The sequence below is a fragment of the Nycticebus coucang genome, chromosome 23, assembly GCF_027406575.1.
Source record: "Nycticebus coucang isolate mNycCou1 chromosome 23, mNycCou1.pri, whole genome shotgun sequence".
NCBI classification, from domain to species: Eukaryota; Metazoa; Chordata; class Mammalia; order Primates; family Lorisidae; genus Nycticebus; species Nycticebus coucang.
Window position 1 is genome coordinate 13,950,537 of NC_069802.1, and position 20,079 is coordinate 13,970,615.

The window sequence follows — 20,079 nt, forward strand, 5'->3', positions numbered from 1 at the left end:
GCTAATTTTCGAGTTGTTTTTTGTTTTTTTTTGAGACAGAGTCTTACTATGTTGCCCTCGGTAGAGTGCCATGGTGGCACAGCTCACAACCTCCTCAAACTCTTGGTCTTAAGTGATTCTCTTGCCTCAGCCTCCCAAGTAGCTGGGACTATAGGTGCCTGCCACAATGCCCAGCTCCTTTTTGGTTGTAGTTGTCATTGTTGTTTGGCAGGCCCAGGCTGGATTCGAACCTGCCAGCTCCAGTGTTATGAGGCTGGCAACCTAGCCACTGAGCTATAAGTGCCAAGCCAATTTTTTTTTTTTAGAGAAATGTCTTGCTATATTGCCCAGGCTAGCCTCATACTCCTGATCTCAAGCCATCTTCCTTTTTCAGCCTCCTAAAGTGATGGGATTATAGGTGTGAGCCACTGCGCCCAGCCATGGTCTGCTTCATAGTAGAGGTGCTAAATGTAATCAGTGCACAACTATTTTGCAGGGTCTGAAGTAGTGACACAAATGTAAAGAATCAACATTCAAAGCCTGAAGTCTTTCTAAGTTATTCCAGCGAAGGACATATGCTAATCACAAGTAAACTGATCATGGTCTCAATCTATGTTGAGTGTCTCATTACGGTAACATAAATGAAATTTTGTTTTTCATAAATGTGTTGATGAGCAGTTATCGGTGGCTTGAAAAATCTTCTTAAAGTTTTAATGTATTTTTAAATTATAATAGTAACAGCAAACTGAACAAAGATGTTTTATGATTACCTCATAGCAGGCAACTGTTCACTGGGATGAAGATAGGCTAACAACCATGAGAATTACTAAAAATAAACATGTACATCTTATATATGTTTTTCTTTTCTTTTTTATTGATGTTTTTCTTAAAGCAAAAAGAGTTGTAGTACATTCACTGAAGTCCAGACGTTCTGGCACACCTCTGACACCAACTGGCACCAAAATTTAAAATTTCAGTGATTTTGAAGGCCTTATTTAAGTTTCAGAGGGCTTTTGTTTTCTTTTAGCCACTAGATTTTTCAGGAAAAATTCACCTATTTAGGAAAAATGAAAACACATTAATATAGATTTAAGGCATCTCAAGTCCATTTCAGTGTTTCTTCTTTAAAGAAGACTTCTATATTTATTAGCATTTCTCTCTCCTCAAATCTCAATTGCAATATTTTATTTTTTTCTAATTTAAATATCCTTAGTATCTCTGGTCCTTTTCCCGAACAATAATGATTACTCCTTGTTTTTGTTGCTGTTAATTTTTTACCACTAGCCACTGCTATCATTCAGTCACCCAGTATTATAAAGGGTGATCCTACTCTGTCCGTGGGTCTGCTCCTGTACACTTATTCCATTTTATGTGCATTGTCTATTCCTCATTACTGCCAAAGTATTGCTATTGGCAAAATTCATTTCAGAGAGCAATTTTGCCATATTATTAGCCTGAATCTGATGTTTATCAAACAGACTTCGTTTCAGTTGAGCAGACTCATCTGATGGAATCTCTTTAGCTTATTTCCCTCTAGGGAAGCAAGAGCTCTTCATCTGTAATGGGCTTTCCCCCTACCCTGAGTTGTTCCTGCACAGTAAGTTAGCTGCTTAGATGGATACGTTCACTTTTCAGGCTTAGGGCTCCATGTTACACCATGGCTGAATGCTTGGCACTGGAGGCCTGATTTTATGAGGAGTCTGATTAACTTCTCTCTGTTATCTTACATATGAGTACAACTGTGATGACCATATCCAACACAATCATCAAGAATCCCAAAGTTTATAACCCAGCCACGTAACCTGTGCTGTCCACATCTTATCTAAATCTGCTAGGTGTAAAATCAACATTTCCAGACCTCAATCCATCATTTGAGTCTAACACCCATATACCAGAATTTCATCTTTTAAAGGTAATTAAAACAACATTAAAAAGTTCATAATTCACTTCCCTACAAATGTTAGAAATTTTCCTTAAAAACAACAAAACAGGCTTGGCGCCCATAACACAGTGGTTATGGTGCCAGCCACATACCTGAGACTAGTGGGTTCAAACCCAGCCCAGCCCAGCTAAGCAAAAATGACAACTGCAATAGAAAAACAGCCAGCTATTATGAAGGGTGCTGTAGTCCCAGCTACTTGGGAGGTTGAGGCAAGAGAATTGCTTAAGCCCAAGAGTTTGAGGTTGCTGTGATGCCACAGCACTCTACGGAGGGCGACATAGTGAGACTCTGTCTCAAAAAAAAAAAAAAAAAAGGCAGGCTCTGTGCCCGTAGCTCAGCAGCTAGGACACCAGCCACACACACTAGAGCTGGCAGGTTTGAACCCAGCCCTGGCCGGCCAAACAACAATGACAACTACAACCAAAAAATAGCCAGGTGTTGTGGCGGGCAGCTGTAGTCCCAGCTACTTGGGAGGCTGAAGCAAGAGAATCACTTAAGCCCAAGACTTTGAGGTTGCTGTGAGCTGTGATGCCACAGCAGTCTACCGACGATGACTTAGCATCTGTCTCAAAAAAAGCAAACAAAATAATAATTGTTTTCAAAAGATAATACTCTACCCACTGTAGGTGCTGACATTAAAGTTTCCATCCTTTGAATGTATTTTTAGCTTGCCAGCAGTACTGCTTAAAGACTAAATCACTTCTAATTAGTGGTTTTCAAAGTCTCCACATTCTGTCAGTCAGTGCTGAATGAAATTCTTGGGTTATAAAACTAGAGAATGCTGTCAGTTCTTTAAAATGTCTTACATTTCTTTATAGGAACACACTATTACTAATATTTCAACATTAACTTTCTTTTTTTTTTTTTTTTGTAGAGACAGAGTCTCACTTTATGGCCCTTGGTAGAGTGCCGTGGCCTCACACAGCTCACAGCAACCTCCAACTCCTGGGCTTAAGCGATTCTCTTGCCTCAGCCTCCCGAGTAGCTGGGACTACAGGTGCCCGCCACAATGCCCGGCTATTTTTTGGTTGCAGTTTGGCCGGGGCCGGGTTTGAACCCGCCACCCTAGGTATATGGGGCCGGCGCCTTACCGAGCCACAGGCACCACCCAAAAGCTTTTTTTTTTTTTAAAGACAGTCTCACTATGTCACCCTCGGTAGAGTGCCGTGGCATCACAGCAACCTCAAACTCTTGGGCTTAAGCGATTCTCTTGAATCAGCCTCCCAAGTAGCTGGGACTGCTGGCGCCCACCACAACACCCAGCTATTTTTTATTGTAGTTGTCATTGTTGTTTGTCTGGCAGGCCCAGGCTGGGTTCGAATCCGCCAGCTCTGGTGGATGTGGCTGGCACCCTAGCTGCTGAGCTGTATACAGGTTGAGCTCCAAGGGCCGAGCCAATAGTTATAATTTAGACATATCCAAATATAGCTGTTTATTTTTATTTATTTATTTATTTACTCAATTTATTTAGTTAGAGATGGGATCTTGCTATGTTGCCCAGACTGTATCGGAACTCCTGGGCTCAAGCAATCCTGCCTCAGCCTCCCAAGTAGCTGGGACTATATGTGCATACTACAACACCCAGCCTAGCTGTTTATTCTTTTTTTTTGCAGTATTTTGGCCGGGGTCAGGTTTGAACCCACCACCTCTGGTATATGGGGCTGGTGCCCTTCTCCTTGGACCACAGGCACCACCCCTAGCTGTTTATTCTTAACAATTTTAATTATTATGTTCAACTGACAAGGAAAAACATCAACAATTTTTAGATTAAATTCAATCTTCAGATATATTTTCGTGGATCTTCTGATGGTCATTATCACATGACTTTTTGTCCCTTGAAAAATGCTTTTGTTTCCATAAATCAGCTTAAGCCACTGATCAAAATAAGAGCTGAAATTCCACAGGTGAAAAATTACATCATAGCTAGTAAAACCACTAAACATTTCAGGGGAAAGGGAGGTAATACAAAGAAATGAACAATGCAAGCAGCAATGCTATCAAATAGTTTTCAGTACTTAACTTGCTGTGAAACTGGGAGTTGGAAATGCAGCTGGCATCATTTCCAAATGAATATGTATTATTCAGAAACCTCTATAATATGCTTAACATGCTCTGTCACTTCTGAATAACCTACTCCCGAAATCCACACATAGAAGAAACCAACCAGTTGTTTCTGCTTTTATCATAGTAGCTGAGTTGCAAAGGGGGATTTGTTTAAGGAAAAAACTAGGTTTAAGAGAAATTTCTTGACATGACCCCTATTGAGCAAAGCTCCTAAGGATGTTCTAGAAAGAGCCAACATCCTGCCAACCCTCTGAAAGACGACCACAGCTATAAGAATTTGTCCTAGGTTTTGGTGATCTGGGGTAGAATTTAATGTGGAAAGTTAATGGTCTAAGAAAAAATTATCCCCTGCAATTTGACTTACCTGCTTTGTATGAAGAACGTACCAAAGGGCCACTTGCAGTATAATGAAATCCAAGTTCATTTCCTATTTTTTCCCAGTATTTGAACTTTTCAGGAGTAATATACTCCTCAACCTAGATTTAAATAATTACTTCAGATCAGATTCTAGAATTCCCCTAAACAATTCTGATTGTACAGGAAGTCTATATCCACATATTCAGATTGGTTTTCACTTTATAATTTATTCAGGCTCCCCTCCATCCCTAGCTTTCTTTTTTTTTTTTTTTTTGTAGAGACAGAGTCTCACTTTATGGCCCTCGGTAGAGTGCCGTGGCCTCACACAGTTCACAGCAACCTCCAACTCCTGGGCTTAAGCGATTCTCTTGCCTCAGCCTCCCGAGCAGCTGGGACCACAGGCGCCCGCCACAACACCCGGCTATTTTTTGGTTGCAGTTTGGCCGGGGCTGGGTTTGAACCCACCACCTTCGGTATATGGGGCTGGCACCTTACTGACTGAGCCACAGGCACCACCCCATCCCTAGCTTTGTTCCTCTCCTTCCTTCCTATTTGTTTACTGGTTACTTGTTGGACACTCTATCAGAATGTAATTACAGGGAATTAGAAACATGGGGAAAACATAGATTTTATAGTATGTTAGGTATTACAAAGGACTGAGAGAGAGGAGTACCTATAGAGATTATTTATCTGTATTTTTCCTTCATTAACAGGTATGATCAAGAATTAGTCATGCCTACTAGATTCTTTTTTTTTTTTTTATTGTTTGAAATTCATTACGGGTTCAGGCAGCGCCTGTGGCTCAAGGAGTAGGGTGCCGGTCCCATATGCCAAAGGTGGCAGGTTCAAACCCAGCCCGGGCCAAAAAAAAAGAAATTCATTAAGGGTTCAAAGAATTAGGTTACACCTGCCTACTAGAATCTTGAGGACAAGACTGTCTTACTCAACTTGTATCTTCTTAGCACTGGGACTAGTACATACTCACTACTTAACACGTTTCTTTTATTTTTGTAGAGACAGAGTCTCACTTTATGGCCCTCGGTAGAGTGCCGTGACCTCACACAGCTCACAGCAACCTCCAACTCCTGGGCTTAAGCGATTCTCTTGCCTCAGCCTCCCAAGTAGCTGGGACTACAGGCGCCCGCCACAACACCCAGCTATTTTTTGGTTGCAGTTTGGCCGGGGCTGGGTTTGAACCCATCACCCTCAGTATATGGGGCCGGCGCCTTACCGACTGAGCCACAGGCGCCGCCCGACTTAACACGTTTCTTAAATGAATGGATAAATGTCCATTCTAAAAACAGATGGGCATCTCATCCTTACTTCATTTGTGGCTCTCACGTAATGAAAACAACTGATGTGACTATCAAGTGTGAATGAGTGCAATTTCCCAGCTTTTTAGTTTTTAAATAGGTGCATTTGAATTGGACAACTTGGGGGGCAGCAAAGATGTGCCAGAATAGATGTTAACATGGAAACTGGGACTTGTAGTATACAGTTGACCCATTCTGAATAACAGGCTTGAACTGAGTGTCCACTCGTACATGGATTTTCTGCGGCCTCTGCCTCCCCTTAGACAGTAAGACCAACACTTCCTCTCTCTCCTGCCCTTCAGCCTATTCACCATGAAGATAATGAGGAGGAAGAACGTTATGACGACCCACTTAATAGCAAATATATTTTCTCTTCCTTATGATTTTCTTAACATTTTTTCTCTAGCTTATTTTACTGTAAGAATACAGTAAGTATAAAATACATACAACATACAAAATGTGTGAATCAACTGTTTATGTTATTGGTAAGGTCTATACTGGGCTATTATGTACATTTTGAGGAAGTCAAAAGTTATACATGGATTTTTGACTGTGCAGGTTGGTCCCTTAACCCTCACGTGGTTCAAGGGTCAACTGTACTCAGAACATTATAATAAAAAGCCGGAAGCATCTTAATCTTACCTATGAACATGAAGATTTCATTTAAATTAACAAGAAACATTTGGCAATTCAAGATATCTGTACCTTGAGGAGGCGTTTTGTTGGCTGCATGTATTGTCCTAAAGTCAAACAGTCCACATCTGCCTCACGAAGTACTGTAGGAAAAAAGCATAAATTACCTTAGCAGATGTTCTTACAATGTTGAAATTGTAGATCTAAGCATAATTCCCCTGAGGAATATTTCAGAACAGTGTGAACTTTACACTAGTCTATAATCCTCCCACTGGGGAATAAGACAATACCTACACATTCAAAAATACTATGTGCCAGGGACTATGATAAGAATCAAAAACAGGAATGACTAAGGTAATCATGTAGGGCTGAATATGAGGATAAATACCTATTAGAATAAACGCTAAAACAAAAGTGGAGGGTGTTTTAGAGCAAGAGTCTGTTAGGCAGAAAAGGTGAAGGGAACAGTATCTGCAAAAGCCTGAACACATCCATATTATAAACAAAACATGCTGTGTTAGGCTTTTACTTAATGTACGAGATATGCTCTGGGGAATGGGATTTGACCTCTGACATCGGAATCTTTCTAATAACAAACAATGCAATGTGGTAAAGAGCAGCTTTTAATTATGACTTGAACTTATTAGGCTTTGTTTTTGTTTTTTGAGACAGAGTGTCACTATGTCGCCCTGGGTAGAGTGCCGTGGCATCATAGCTCACAGCAACCTCAAACTCTTGGGCTTAAGTGATTCTCTTCCCTCAGCCTCCCGAGTAGCTGGGACTATAGGTGCCCGCCACTATGCCCAGCTATTTTTTTGGTTGAAGTGGTCATTGTTGTTTAGCAGGCCCAGGCCAGGTTCAAACCTATCAGCTTTGGTGTATGTGGCCGGCGCCCTACTCACTGAGCTACGGGTGCAGAGCCAAATCTTTGAACCACTAAATAAATTACAAGTAGTCCAAGGACCCCATGGGTAAAATAAAAACTTAAACTTCAAAGTTTAAAAAGCTGAGTGCAGTGGCTCATGCCTGTAATCACAGCACTTTGGGAGCCAAAGGTGGAAGGGCTGCTAGAGACCAGGAATTCAAGACCAGCCTGAGTAACACAGGGAGACCCTGTCCCTACAAAAAAAAAAAAAAAAGAAAGAAAGAAAAAAGAAAGAAAAATTAGCCAGGTGTGGTGATATGTGCCAACAGTCCCAGCTACTGAGGAACCTGAGACAGGAGGATCACTTGAAGACAGGAATATGAGGTCACAGTGAGCCATGATGATGCCACTGCACTCTAGTCTGGGCAAGACAGTGAGACCCAGTCTCGAAAAACTTAAACAGAGGCTGAGGCAGAAGGATCGCATGGACCCAGGAGTTTGAGGTTGCTAGGAACTAGGCTGATGCTGCAACACACTCTAGCCTAAGGCAACAGAATAAGATTTTTGTCTCCAAAAAACAAGTAACCAAAAGCTCAAGAATCACAACACCAATAGACTTAGGAGACTAAAATTCTGCAAGTCCAATGCATACCATGTTCTGTGACAATGCTATAGGTAAGCGTTTCCTCAATGGAAAGCCTAGGTTGCTCTTATTCTATGAATTGTCAGTGCCTGAGACCTTGCGGGCTCTCAAAAACTGGCCAATTGCAAAATAAGAAAAGTAGATGAAATCACGTTTTCACTGGATGAAAGGGTAAGGAATAAAATGGGATCCAAATTTCATTCCTGGCTTCATGCATACCCCTCCATGAAGGTCTAAGAAAACATACCTCCTTTCCTTTTTATTCTGCTGTTTACAACCATATATTCTATTTTGTTCTTACTGGCACTTGCACTGAGACTACAGCAGAAGCATAAATTTAACAGGGCCTAAGTTGGCGGGGTTCCTGCTATTACTTAAAATAAGTGGGAAAGATTTTTCAGTTTCGATTTCTTTACCTTTCATTGTTGCATATACTTGCTCATCATTCTCACCCAAACCCAACATTAGAGATGTTTTAGAAATAACATCAGGATGGACCTCCTTGGCATGTTTCAGTACACGTAGAGACTGGTCAAAATTGGCTCGGGGATCACGAACTTTCCTGGAAAACAGCAAGGCTATAGCAAGAATAGTACGTTCAACCAAGTACTTAGTTATGCAAGCAACCTAAAAGATCTGAAAAGCACATTCTGTACATAACATCATAATGTTTGATTGTAGTATCTGTGGCACAAACACCTTACTCTTACTACCAAACAAAGAAAAAACTAACGAACACACATTTCAGAGGGCTGCATCTTTAATGTTCATTCCTTTTCTAAAGACTAAGCCGCCCTCTGCTGGTGAGTAGGCAACATTGCCATCTCTTCGCTAAAAAAATGCATGGTTCTGGAATTTTCACTGGAAAGGATAATGTTTCTTAAGGGAAACCAGGGAAATTGGCACCCACTGGTGGTGGTATCAGGACAGGGTTGGAAAAGGTTGTGTACTAGCGTTCAACAATGGCTAAACCACCACGGCTTAAATGAAGAAAAAGCTGAAAGACCAGAAAGTTGCTGATGATAAACCAGCATTCATTTGAATTCTAATGCAGCTTTATTTTTCAGTAATTGATTTTTTTTTTTAAGTCAGAGACTAGTTCACAGGTAAATAAAGGAAACAAAATTTATGAATTTAAAAACAGCCACAGAACTAGGGCAGGGCGCAGTAGCACAGGTCTGTAATCCCAGGATTTGGGAGGTCAAGGCAAGTGGATTACCCAAGCTCACGGGTTCGAGACCAGCCTGAGCCAGACCAGCCTGAGCCAGAGCCTCATCTCTAAAAATAGCCAGGTCTTGTGGAGGGCAACTGTAGTTCCAGCTACTCAGGAGGCTGAGGCAAGAGGATCACTTGAGCCCAAGCATTGGATGTTGCTGTGAGCTATGACACCACAGCATTCTACCCAGGGTGACAAAGTGAGACTCTATTTTAAAAAAAAAAAAAAAGTCTCATTGGCATTTGCAGTGTAGCATTTTAAAATAAAAGGAGGTGTACTCTGTGGCTTATGCCTATAATGCTAGCACTTTGGGAGGCCAATATGGGGGAATGGCTTGAGGCTATGAGTTCAAGACCAGCTTGAGCAACACAGCAAGACCCCATCTGTAAAAAATTAAGAAAAAATACCCCATCTGTACAAAAGATAGAAAAATTAGCCAGGAATGGTGGTGTATGCCTCTAGTCTCAACTACTTGGAAGGTGAAGGCAGGAGGATTGCTTCATCCCAGGAATTTGAGGTTGCAGTAAGCAAGCTATGATTATGCCACTGCCCTTATGCCTGGTCAACCAAGTGAGACTCTGTCTCAAAAAAAAAACAAAACAAACAAAAAACCCCACTATAATATAAATGTAAGCTCTAAGCATAAGCACTAAGGTGTCAGTAACTCATATTACTGGGTGGAAATATTATAAGTGACATTTATGTTATTTTTTATTGGCTATATTTTCTGATTTTTTTGTAGTAGATATATATTGGGTTTATCTGAAAAACAAGAGTTTGCTTTGTTAAGTTCACCCATGGAAAAAGTAAGAATACATAGCACATTCCGACCTTTCTAACTTCCCAGTATTACTCTCTACGTGTAATCACCTCTGTAATTCTGGAACTGTTTCTACATTATGTGCATACACATCTAATCCTGACCAAGCAACTTTCTCTACAGCTTTAAGGTCTCCTCGAAAATCAGGCGTGAGACATTCCACAAGGATTTTTGGATTCCTAGGGGAAAAAAACAGAAGTATGAAACAGAAACAATTGACAGAATTGCTGTTCAAAACAGAAATTATCAGTACTCATCCAGTGTCAGCTTCAACACAGCAATCTTCAGAACTTTGCCAAGAAACACATGAACGTGCAAAAGTTCATATGTGAACCATTGTATTAAAAAATACATAAAACCCTGAACACCAAATAGTTTGTACACAGTGATAAAAATACATTTGCAGGCAAGTAATAATCAGAATAAAATTTGAGATTATATTTGGTAGACTTTTAAACCAAATTTGAATAGATTTTAGAAAAAAGTAGAAGTTAAAATATGAAAAAATAAAACTTTCTAGCGTAACTCTTTGGAAAGTAAATTGGCACATTTCTTTTTTTTTATTCTGTAGAGACAGAATCTCCCTTTATCGCCCTCGTGCCATGGCGTCACACAGCTCACAGCAACCTTCAACTCCTGGGCCTAGGCGATTCTCTTGCCTGAGCCTCCTGAGTAGCTGGAACTACAGGCGCCCACCACAACGCCCGGTTATTTTTTTGTTGCAGTTTGGCTGGGGCCGGGTTTGAACCCTCCACCCTCCGTACATGGGGCCGGCACCCTACCCACTGAGCCACAGTCGCCGCCCAAATTGGCACATTTCTTACGTCAATACAAATATTATTTGACTGCTTTAATTTTGCTTTCTTTTAAAATTCATCAAATAGTGCTCTTCTTCCTTCCAGTAGGCAAATAATTCAAAAAAGCTATGGGTTTTAAAAACTACTTTCTGGGCTGCTGAGTCATGAGCTTTGTTTAAATGGAGAACAAGCTAAACATTAATCTTCCTATTTAAGTGTATTATGGCTGTATCTGTTCAGTCAAGCATTATAATGTGAACTAGGTCACAGAGCCCCTCCCTTTGACATCAGCAGAAATGACTGGAACAGCTAACAAACCCAATGGCAAAGGTCTAGAGCTGTTCCCTGAGAACACATGTAGAAAACACATCCATACACCCTCTCCTGAATCTAAGAAGTGTTCAGAAAATACATCCTATGTAACTTGCTGTTTTTTAAACTGTAAGTTGAGACTCATTGAGGCTTGTGTGATAAATGTAATGGGTTCCACAGATTTTTCAAAAATGAGCTATAATAAATAGAAATTAGAAAATACTGAGGAATCATTGAAAAAACATTTACTGTTAGATTAGCACTGAGTTGTAGAAAATGAGCATAGCTCCTTTTTTATGCTTTTTAAATGTATGAGATTAAAATATTAATAAAAATGTGTATTCTGGGTAAAATTCTCAGGGCATATGAATATGGATAAATTCTGTATATATTTTAACAATGTGAGAGCTTATCTCATACTACCTACTTCTAGATGATGGTTTATTTAAAACCAGTGCTAAGGAGACCAGAGATTTTTACTTTTTAAGAAAAATACTCAGAGTTTAGACTAACACTCAAATACGAAGAACAGATTCTATGGTTCTGTAGGCTTAAAAGACCATGGATAAGTTAATGCCCCTCAACCCCCCAAATTTTCTGCAAATATGTACCTGTACATACAAATATGCTTTCTCTGGAGGAATAATCACATAATTTCCAGCAGACTGTCAGGGAAGTATGAAACCCCCAATGTTGAAGGCAAAAAGATCTTACACTGAATTCATATGGGTCCCCAAAAGATCTTTAAACTTCACAAACAAATGCAAAAACAAGTACCTTTCTTTTTTTTTTTTGTAGAGACAGAGTCTCACTTTATGGCCCTCGGTAGAGTGCCGTGGCCTCACACAGCTCACAGCAACCTCCAACTCCTGGGCTTAAGCGATTCTCTTGCCTCAGCCTCCCGGGTAGCTGGGACTACAGGCGCCTGCCACAACGCCCGGCTATTTTTTTTTGTTGCAGTTCGGCCGGGGCAGGGTTTGAACCCGCCACCCTCGGTATATGGGGCCGGCGCCTTACCGACTGAGCCACAGGCGCCGCCCACAAGTACCTTTCTTTTATGTACGATACAGTCTTTGCAATGTGTTCAGCTCCCCCATCAGGTATATCTAGAAGGAAAAGAACCCTGTGTTCAAGATGACGTCACAATTTAGTGTAGCCAATCTCTGGTAGAGGCCATGATGACACACTGACCATCTCGGTCCACAGACGTCAGGACAACGTAATCCAGACCCCACTCCGCAATGGCCTTTGCAGTATTGTAGGGCTCACTGGCATCCAGTGGAGGGGGATTTCTTGCTGTCTTCACAGAACAAAATCTGCAACCTCTTGTACAAGTGTCACCCATCAACTAGAATAGAGAAGTTATAATTTAATTCAAATAGACAGATGACTCTCAAGAACATAATGTTGAGAGAATAAAGTAAGTTTCAAAGAATGTGTATAGGTTCTTTTCTTTATAAGAAATTTGAAATATTCAAAACTAAACTATATATTGTTAAGGAATGCAAATATATGTGGTAAAACTAGAATGAAAGGGAAATTATAAACTTAGCATTAAGAATGGTTTTAAGGGAAGAGAAAAGAGGATAGGATTGGGAAGGCACACAATTTAAATTTTAAAATACAGTTTATAAAAGAAAATACATAAAATACAATTTATACAATGTAGGGGGGTACACAGGAGATTCAAAGATAATGCTGATGTTCTACTCTAAAACTGGAATCAGTGTATTAGGGAGTCTGTCACACTGTTATTCTAACTTACATATAGTGAACAACAGTTCCTAAAATTAATAGAAGATACATCTCAAGGCGTTAATTAGCAGATAGATGGAAGAACCAATGATAAATTTATTCAGAGAAGAGTGAGATCACAACAGGTTGGATTATCTAGTCAGGTTTTTCTTCCTATTTTTCATAAACTCTTATGTAATAAAAAAACTAACCAAAGGTTCATAATGCCCAGGAGACACAAAATATTCCCTTTCAGTTTCTAGTGTAGGGTTTGCCTTACCATGATTGTGGCTGTGGCAGTGGCATATTCTCCACCTCCCCAACACTCTCCAATATTGGGACATCGGGCTTCCTCACAAACCTGTGAGTAAAAGGAAATAGAACAAAATCAGATTGAAAATATCCACCAATTAAACAACTGGTGACTGTGATTAGACATTTTAAAGTGCTCATTGTTTACTACATATATATACATATTGTTTTTTGAGACAGAGTCTCACTTTGTCACCCGTGGTAGAATGCCATGGTGTCACAGCTAACAGCCTCAAACTCTTGGGCTTGAGCAATCTACATGCCTCAGCCTCCCGAGTAGCTGAGATGCCTGCCACAATGCTCAGCTATTTTTTCTGTTTGTAGTAGAGACAGGGTCTTACTCTTGCTTAGGCTGGTCTTAAACTTCTCAGCTCAGGTGATTCACCGGCCCTGGTCTCCTAGAGTGCTAGAATTATAGGCGTGAGCTACTGCACCCAGCTTACAATGTATTTTTGAAGAAATGTACTAACCAGGCCGGGCGTGATGGCTCATGCCTGTAATCCCAGCACTCTGGGAGGCCGAGGTGGGTGGATCCCCTGAGCTCACGATTTCAAGACAAACCTGATCTACAGTGAGACCCTGTCTCTAAAAATAGTTAGGGAGGCGCCTGTAGTCCCAGATACTTGGGAGGCTGAGGCAAGAGAATCACTTGAGTCCAAGAGTCTGAGATTGCTGTGAGCTATGCTATGGCACTTTACCAGGGGGCGACAAAGTGAGACTCTGTCTCAAAAAAAAAAAAAAAAAAAGAAATTCACTACCCCAAATTCTGCTAAATTGCCAAGCTATATATTAGGACCTCATTTTTTAAAACTTTATGAATGTATGTACTTTATGTGTGCAAGGGAAAAGGTCTGAAATATATATTTTAAGTCTGTTTGAATCCACATTAAAAAAGATTGAACCGTTAATGTCATGTGGTTAATATTTGGCATTGTGTATTTAAACATAGTTTCACATTTAATTTTATACTCTTTCCAACAAACATGTACTTAATTTATAAAGTATATGTTAATTTATTTATAAACATGTGCTTAATTTATAAAACAAACAAAACTTTGTTTCCCAAGATACAAGGAAAAAATCCTTTTGTTTCCTTTGCGGGGGGGAAAAAATTGTTATTTATTTATTTTTTAAGACAGGGTCTCGGGTGGCACCTGTGGCTCAAAGGGGTAGGGCACTGGCCCCATATGCCGGAGGTGGCGGATTCAAACTCAGCCCCGGCCAAAAAAAAAACTGCAAAAAAAAAAAAAAAGACAGGGTCTTACTTTGTCACCCTTGGTAGAGTGCCCTAGAGTCATATCTCACAGTAACCTCAAACTCTTGGGCTCAAGCAATTCTCTTGCCTCAGCCTCCTGAGTAGCTAGGACTACAGGCACCTGCCAAAACACCCAGCTATTTTTAGAGATGGGCTCTCACTCTTGCTCAGGCTGGTCTTGAACCCGAGAGCTAAGGCAATTCACCTGCCTTGACCTCCCAGAGTGCTGGGATTACAGGCAAAAAAATTATTTTAAATGTCATTTCTATTATTGGTAGTAATATGTCACTTAACATTTTTTTGTTGTTGGTTTTTTGTTTTTTGAGACAGTGGTCTTTCTGTGTTCCCAGTGCCTGGGCTAGAGTGCAGTGGTTGTTATCACAGCTCACTACAACCTCCAATTCCCAGGCCCAAGTGATCCTTTCAGTCTCCTAGTAATGGGTTTACAGGTGCACGTTAGCACAGTGGCTAATGTTTCTATTTTTGTTTGTTTGTTTTATAGAGAAAAGGTCTCACTATGTTGCTCTGGCTGGTCTTGTACTCCTGACCTCACATGATCCTCCCACTCTGACCTCCCAAAGTGCCAGAATTATAGGCTTGAGATATGTGCCTGACCTTGCTTAACATCTTTATCCACTTTCCTTGCTATTATTTACAAATTATTAATTTTAAAGTTACATGTATGTAGAAACATTATGGTTTTTGGGTAAGAGGGATGGTTAATACTTCGACTACTTACCGTATGGAGATTTAAATTCCTCAAAGTATTTTTCAGTTTATTGTAATTTTTTCCCATGGGAATCTCTGTCTTCAGCCATGGAGGCAGTCTTAACCTAAGGAAAGCCAATTGTAACTACTAACAATAATGTTGCCAAATAATCATATAACTTGATGTAACTTTGCTCTATTATTATAATTCCTAGTTAAGAATTTTTTCCATAATTCTGAACTAACTCTTAAGATTCTGCCATAGGGGTAAGAACTGAGAACGAAATTTAGATTTGCTCAAATCACTTTAAAAAACATAAGGGAGTCTAACCAGGGTACTGTGCTCATGTCTACCTTTTGCAAAGGCACAGAGTTATACTATTCTAATAAAAGAATAAGGAAGTCAGGGTGGTGCCTGTGGCTTAGTAGGTAGGGTGCTGGCCCCATATACCGAGGGTGGCGGGTTCAAACCCAGCCCCGGCCAAACTGCAACAAAGCTGGGCGTTGTGGCGGGCGCCTGTAGTCCCAGCTACTCGGGAGGCTGAGGTAAGAGAATCGCCTAAGCCCAGGAGTTGGAGGTTGCTATGAACTTTGTGACACCACGGCACTCTACCGAGGGCGATAAAAAGACACTTTGTCTCTAAAAAAAAAGAGTAAGTCATTGACTAGCTCATTCTCCACAAGTTAATACTGCCAAAAAGTACTTTATTTGTTTAGAGTAAGGAATAATTCCAACTGTGGGCTATTTGTTCTACAGTTTAAATTTTACAGTGGTTATTCAAGGGGAACAACTCTAAAATTTGGAGTGAAGACTATGTTTCCTTACTTCTCTTATGCATCTATGATTTAGAAGTTGTTGGATAAAGTATCTCCTAAACAATTTGACCTCTGAATAAAATTCCCTCATCATTTTAAAGTAAGGCAAGTTATCCATGGGTCATATATAAATCGACTAGGAGACGCATCATGTTAGATCATCATTCACTAACAATTAAAAATTTATGAAGATAGGGCGGCGCCTGTGGCTCAAGGAGTAGGGCGCTGGTCCCATATGCCAGAGGTGGTGGGTTCAAACCCAGCCCTGGCCAAAAAAAAAAAAAATTTATGAAGATCTAACTGATTAGTAGCAAAGTGCTCTACATAGAAAATAGGGAGATGTAGGGCGGCGCCTGTAGCTCAGTGAGTAGGGCGCCGGCCCCATATGCCGAGGGTGGCGGGTTCAAACCCAGCCCTGGCCAAACTGCAACAAAAACATAGCCGGGCGTTGTGGCGGGCGCCTGTAGTCCCAGCTGCTCGGGAGGCTGAGGCAAGAGAATCGCCTAAGCCCAGGAGTTGGAGGTTGCTGTGAATTGTGACTTAACAGCACTCTACAGAGGGCAATAAAGTGAGACTCTGTCTCTAAAAAAAATTAAAAAAAGAAAAATTAAAAATATTCCAACAACTTTGCTCACTTACCTGTTCTATGTAGTCTGTTATTACTTCTTTGATGACTGTTAGCTAAATTTAACAAATCTGAAGTTAAAAATATACTCTAGGGCTTGGTTATATCTGAAAATACAGCATGAAAAGAAATGGAACACTACAATTATCTCAATTTTTTAATTACCTTTCTCCTTTTTGGCGTTTTAAGTTTCCTTTATACTCATCCCAGGTGCTTTTGTCTGCAAGAGTGCCAGAGACAAAATCTTGAAGATCTGGTCCATTCTTTAAAAACTCCTTTCTTTTATCTGGCAAAGAACTTAATGGTCTGACTGGGCTACATCTTACAAACACCTAAAGAAAGAAAGAGTTCGTTATGACATTCATTTAGTGGGGTCCGGGATAATCTAGTTTTAACCCATTATGATACCTAAAAGGGAGGGTAAAACCACAGAACTGACTCAGAAATTATGTCAACCTATTTAGTTTAGTTGCGGAAGAGATTAGAATACAAGATTAAAGACTCCTCAAGAAGAAGGAACACTAAAGAATAGGAGTTACCTGTTCACTACAAGATCCAGAATAGATGTGGAAAACTTTGGAACTATCTAACATATATCACAGTTTCATATGCTACACCAAACAGTTACTAAAAGTTTGTCTTTTAACAAGTTTTAACTACAATAACTGAAGAAGGTGACATGGCTTTAAAAATATATTCTTAGACTGGGTGCAGTAGCTCAAGCCTGTAATTGTAGCACCCTGGGGAAGGCCGAGGCAGGTGGATTGCCGGAGCTCATAGTTTGGAGACCAGCCTGAGCAAGAGTGAGACCCCCGTCTCTAAAAATAGCAGGGGGTGGCACCTGTGGCTCAGTGGGTAGGGCAACGGCCCCATATACCGAGGGTGGTGGGTTCAAACCCAGCTCCGGCTGAACTGCAACAAAAAAATAGCCGGGTGTTGTGGTGGACACCTGTAGTCCCAGCTGCTCGGGAGGCTGAGGCAAGAGAATCGCCTAAGCCCAGGAGTTGGAGGTTGCCGTGAGGGTGGCAGGGTGATAAAGTGAGATTCTGTCTCTACAAAAAAAATAAAAATAAAAATAAAATAAATAAAAATAGGCTCAGCACCTGTGGCTCAAGCGGCTAAGGCGCCAGCCACATACACCTGAGCTGGTGGGTTCGAATCCAGCCCAGGCCTGCCTGGGTGCAGCCTCGGCAATGATGGCTGCAATCAAAAAATAGCCAGGCATTGTGGCAGTCGCCTGTAGTCCCAGCTACTTGGGAGGCAGAGGCAGGAGAATCGCTTGAACCCAGGAGTTGGAGGTTGCTGTAAGCTTCGATGCCACAGCACTCTACCCAGGGTGACAGCTTGAGGCTCTGTCTCAAAAAATAAATAAATAAAAATAAAAATAGCAGGGTGTGGTGGTGGTTGCTAGTAGTCCCAGCTACTCTGGAAGCTGAGGCAAGAGTATCACTTTAGCCCAACAGTATGAGGTTGCTGTGAGCTGTGATGCCATAGCAATCTACTGAGGATGACAAAGTAAGACTCTCTCTCAAAAAAATGAAAAAATGTATCTATATTCTTGACTTGAGTCAAGGACATTTAAAAGGAAATTAGGATAAGCATAAGTGTTAAAACATGGAAGTAACATCCACTTGCTTTCTGACAACTGGAAAGAAGGAAACCAAATCTAATGTGTTGGGGGGCATTGTTTTTGTTTTGTTTTCTTTGAGACAGTCTCATTATGTCACCCTTGGTAGAATGTCATGGTGTCATAGCTCACAACAACCTCCAACTCTTGGGCTTAAGTGATTCTCTTGCCTCAGCCTCTCAAGTAGCTGGGACTACAGGTGCCTGCTACAATGTCTTGGCTATATTTTTTGTTGCAGTTGTCATTGTTGTTTAGCTGGCCCAGGCCAGGTTCGAACATTGCCAGCCTCGGCTTATGTGGCTGGCACTGTAACTACTGTGCTATGGGAGCCAAGCCTGTTGTTGTTGTTGTTGTTTGGCAGGGGCTGGGCTTGAACCTGCCACCCTGGGTATATGGGGCTGCGCCCCACCCACTGAGCCACAGGCGCCACCCTTACTCAATAGAGTAAGATGACAGTCTTACTCTGTTGCCCAGGCTAGAGTGCCATGGTGTCAAGCCCACCTCACAGCAACCTCAAACTCTCAGGTTCGAATGATCCTCTTTTGCGTTTTAGGTTGCACAGGTTCTATGTTTGAATACTGCAGTCACTCAACACACATTTCTGGGTCATAAGAAACCATGGCTTGCCGATCTGAACACAAACGTGCATGAGACAGTCAAAACACTAGAAAATTCACTAGTCAGTACATGTAACGCAAAGAAACCTTCAACAATTCAAAAAGAGTGCCTGTTAGGATGCTGCACCATTACTATTGTGCTTGTTCATGTGTATAGCTAAATCCTAGAGGACAGGTTTGTGTTCTTAGGGGCTAGGGTGGCTTTGTTACTGGATGAAGAGGGTCCTGCCGTCGGTCACTGTCAACCAACATGCAGAAATGGAGACAGGTCCACAAAAACTTTGTCAGAAGGCCGGGATTCTGGAGAACAATGAGAGTAGCCTCTTCAAGACTGATCTGTTCTTCCACTTACAAAATTACAATTTTATACATAAAAGGTCAAAGCAAAGACCACACTAACCTTTATTCCAAATAATAATCAGCATAACTCAGTGGCCTATTACAACATTCCAATTCAAAAGTTAATCTCCTAAATTGATCCACCTAAATTACTCAAGATAGGCATCTTTCCGGTGGGAGCTAAATTTACAAAACAGTAAGAATGGGAGATAGGAGGTGAAGGTCAGGCAGGACCTAAAAGGACCAGACCAGCTGTGTTATGTCTGCCCTAGCCTGCCTGATTCCATCTTATTCTCGCATTCATGTGCGTTCACTGTCGAATACACAGTAAGAGCCGGATACACAGCAGTTATTTGGGGCTGCTACCTGCAGTGTTCTAACAAATATAGACTATAAAACACTCCAAGCATGAGGAAAGCCTCTGAGCTGTCGCAGAGAGACATTCAAACCAGTGCCCAAGACTACCTCTTGAGGACGTCGGGAGATACATCAAAAACGTTCAAAACTGCGCTTGGGTAGAAATAAGTGTTAAATAAAAGTTGGTTTTCGTTATTGGGCGCTCTGAAGGGTAGGAGCCCTCCACCCCACGCCAGCACCCTGCTTGCCCCGCGGCTCACCCAGGGCCCGAGGGTGCGGGCGGCGTCCCCGCAGCGTAGAGACATCTTTTCAGGCCCAGTAGGGTCAAATATACAAGGGATCGGTAATTCCCGGGAAAAGACAGATCAAAAACCGTCGCTCAGTTTATGACAATCACCTGAGCCATTTCCGCCTGGGTGGAACTCGAGCTGCTCCGCGATTGGCTCGTTAAGCCTTCGTGGGGTCGCGCACTCATGACGCAATACGCAGGGTTCCTACAGGCTACAAGAACGTGATGACGAAAGACGCTCTCTCTTTGCAGCATCTCCGCGAGGTAAGCTGGGTTCTGTGGTCGGTAGGTCTTGGGAATCTGAAGCCATCGGCTCTGGGGAAGCTAGCTTGACGCTCGGAGTCCTTACTCTGATTGTCCCCTAGCTCGGCAAGCTCAATATGGACTGGATGGCGCCGAATGCTAGTCCTACTAGGGGCTTCTTGGCCTACCCCTGCCCCTTGGTCTTTATGGGATGGC

The 20,079-nt window shown here is 41.5% G+C and overlaps 1 protein-coding gene across 3 annotated transcripts; it reads right to left on the reverse strand.

Moving 5' to 3' along the window:
• Positions 1-868: 868 nt before the first annotated feature.
• Positions 869-19,729, reverse strand: LIAS (lipoic acid synthetase). 3 transcript variants are annotated; one of them, XM_053578151.1, is made up of 11 exons: positions 19,592-19,729; positions 16,557-16,723; positions 14,982-15,075; positions 12,956-13,036; positions 12,133-12,289; positions 11,990-12,047; positions 9,883-10,011; positions 8,213-8,358; positions 6,361-6,431; positions 4,350-4,461; positions 869-1,033 (listed from the first exon to the last, which is right to left on the reverse strand). In XM_053578151.1, the coding sequence occupies exons 1-11, from the start codon at positions 19,634-19,636 to the stop codon at positions 975-977; spliced, it is 1,119 nt and encodes a 372-aa protein (XP_053434126.1). In that variant the 5' UTR covers positions 19,637-19,729; the 3' UTR covers positions 869-974. The 3 variants fall into 3 exon arrangements, with proteins under 3 accessions (XP_053434126.1, XP_053434127.1, XP_053434128.1); XM_053578152.1 differs by lacking the exons at positions 14,982-15,075; positions 16,557-16,723 and having other exon boundaries at positions 19,592-19,721; XM_053578153.1 differs by lacking the exons at positions 11,990-12,047; positions 12,133-12,289; positions 14,982-15,075.
• Between the last annotated feature and the right edge of the window lie 350 nt (positions 19,730-20,079).

Bases quoted from the DNA above. Each gene is read 5' to 3' on its own strand.
- LIAS (XM_053578151.1), bottom strand. From the start codon at position 19,636: ATGTCTCTACGCTGCGGGGACGCCGCCCGCACCCTCGGGCCCTGG. The intron at 16,724-19,591 runs GTGAGCCGCGGG...TTCTTTCTTTAG, and splicing joins CCCGCACCCTCGGGCCCTGG to GTGTTTGTAAGATGTAGCCC. The intron at 15,076-16,556 runs GTAATTAAAAAA...GGCTTTCCTTAG, and splicing joins AAACGCCAAAAAGGAGAAAG to GTTAAGACTGCCTCCATGGC.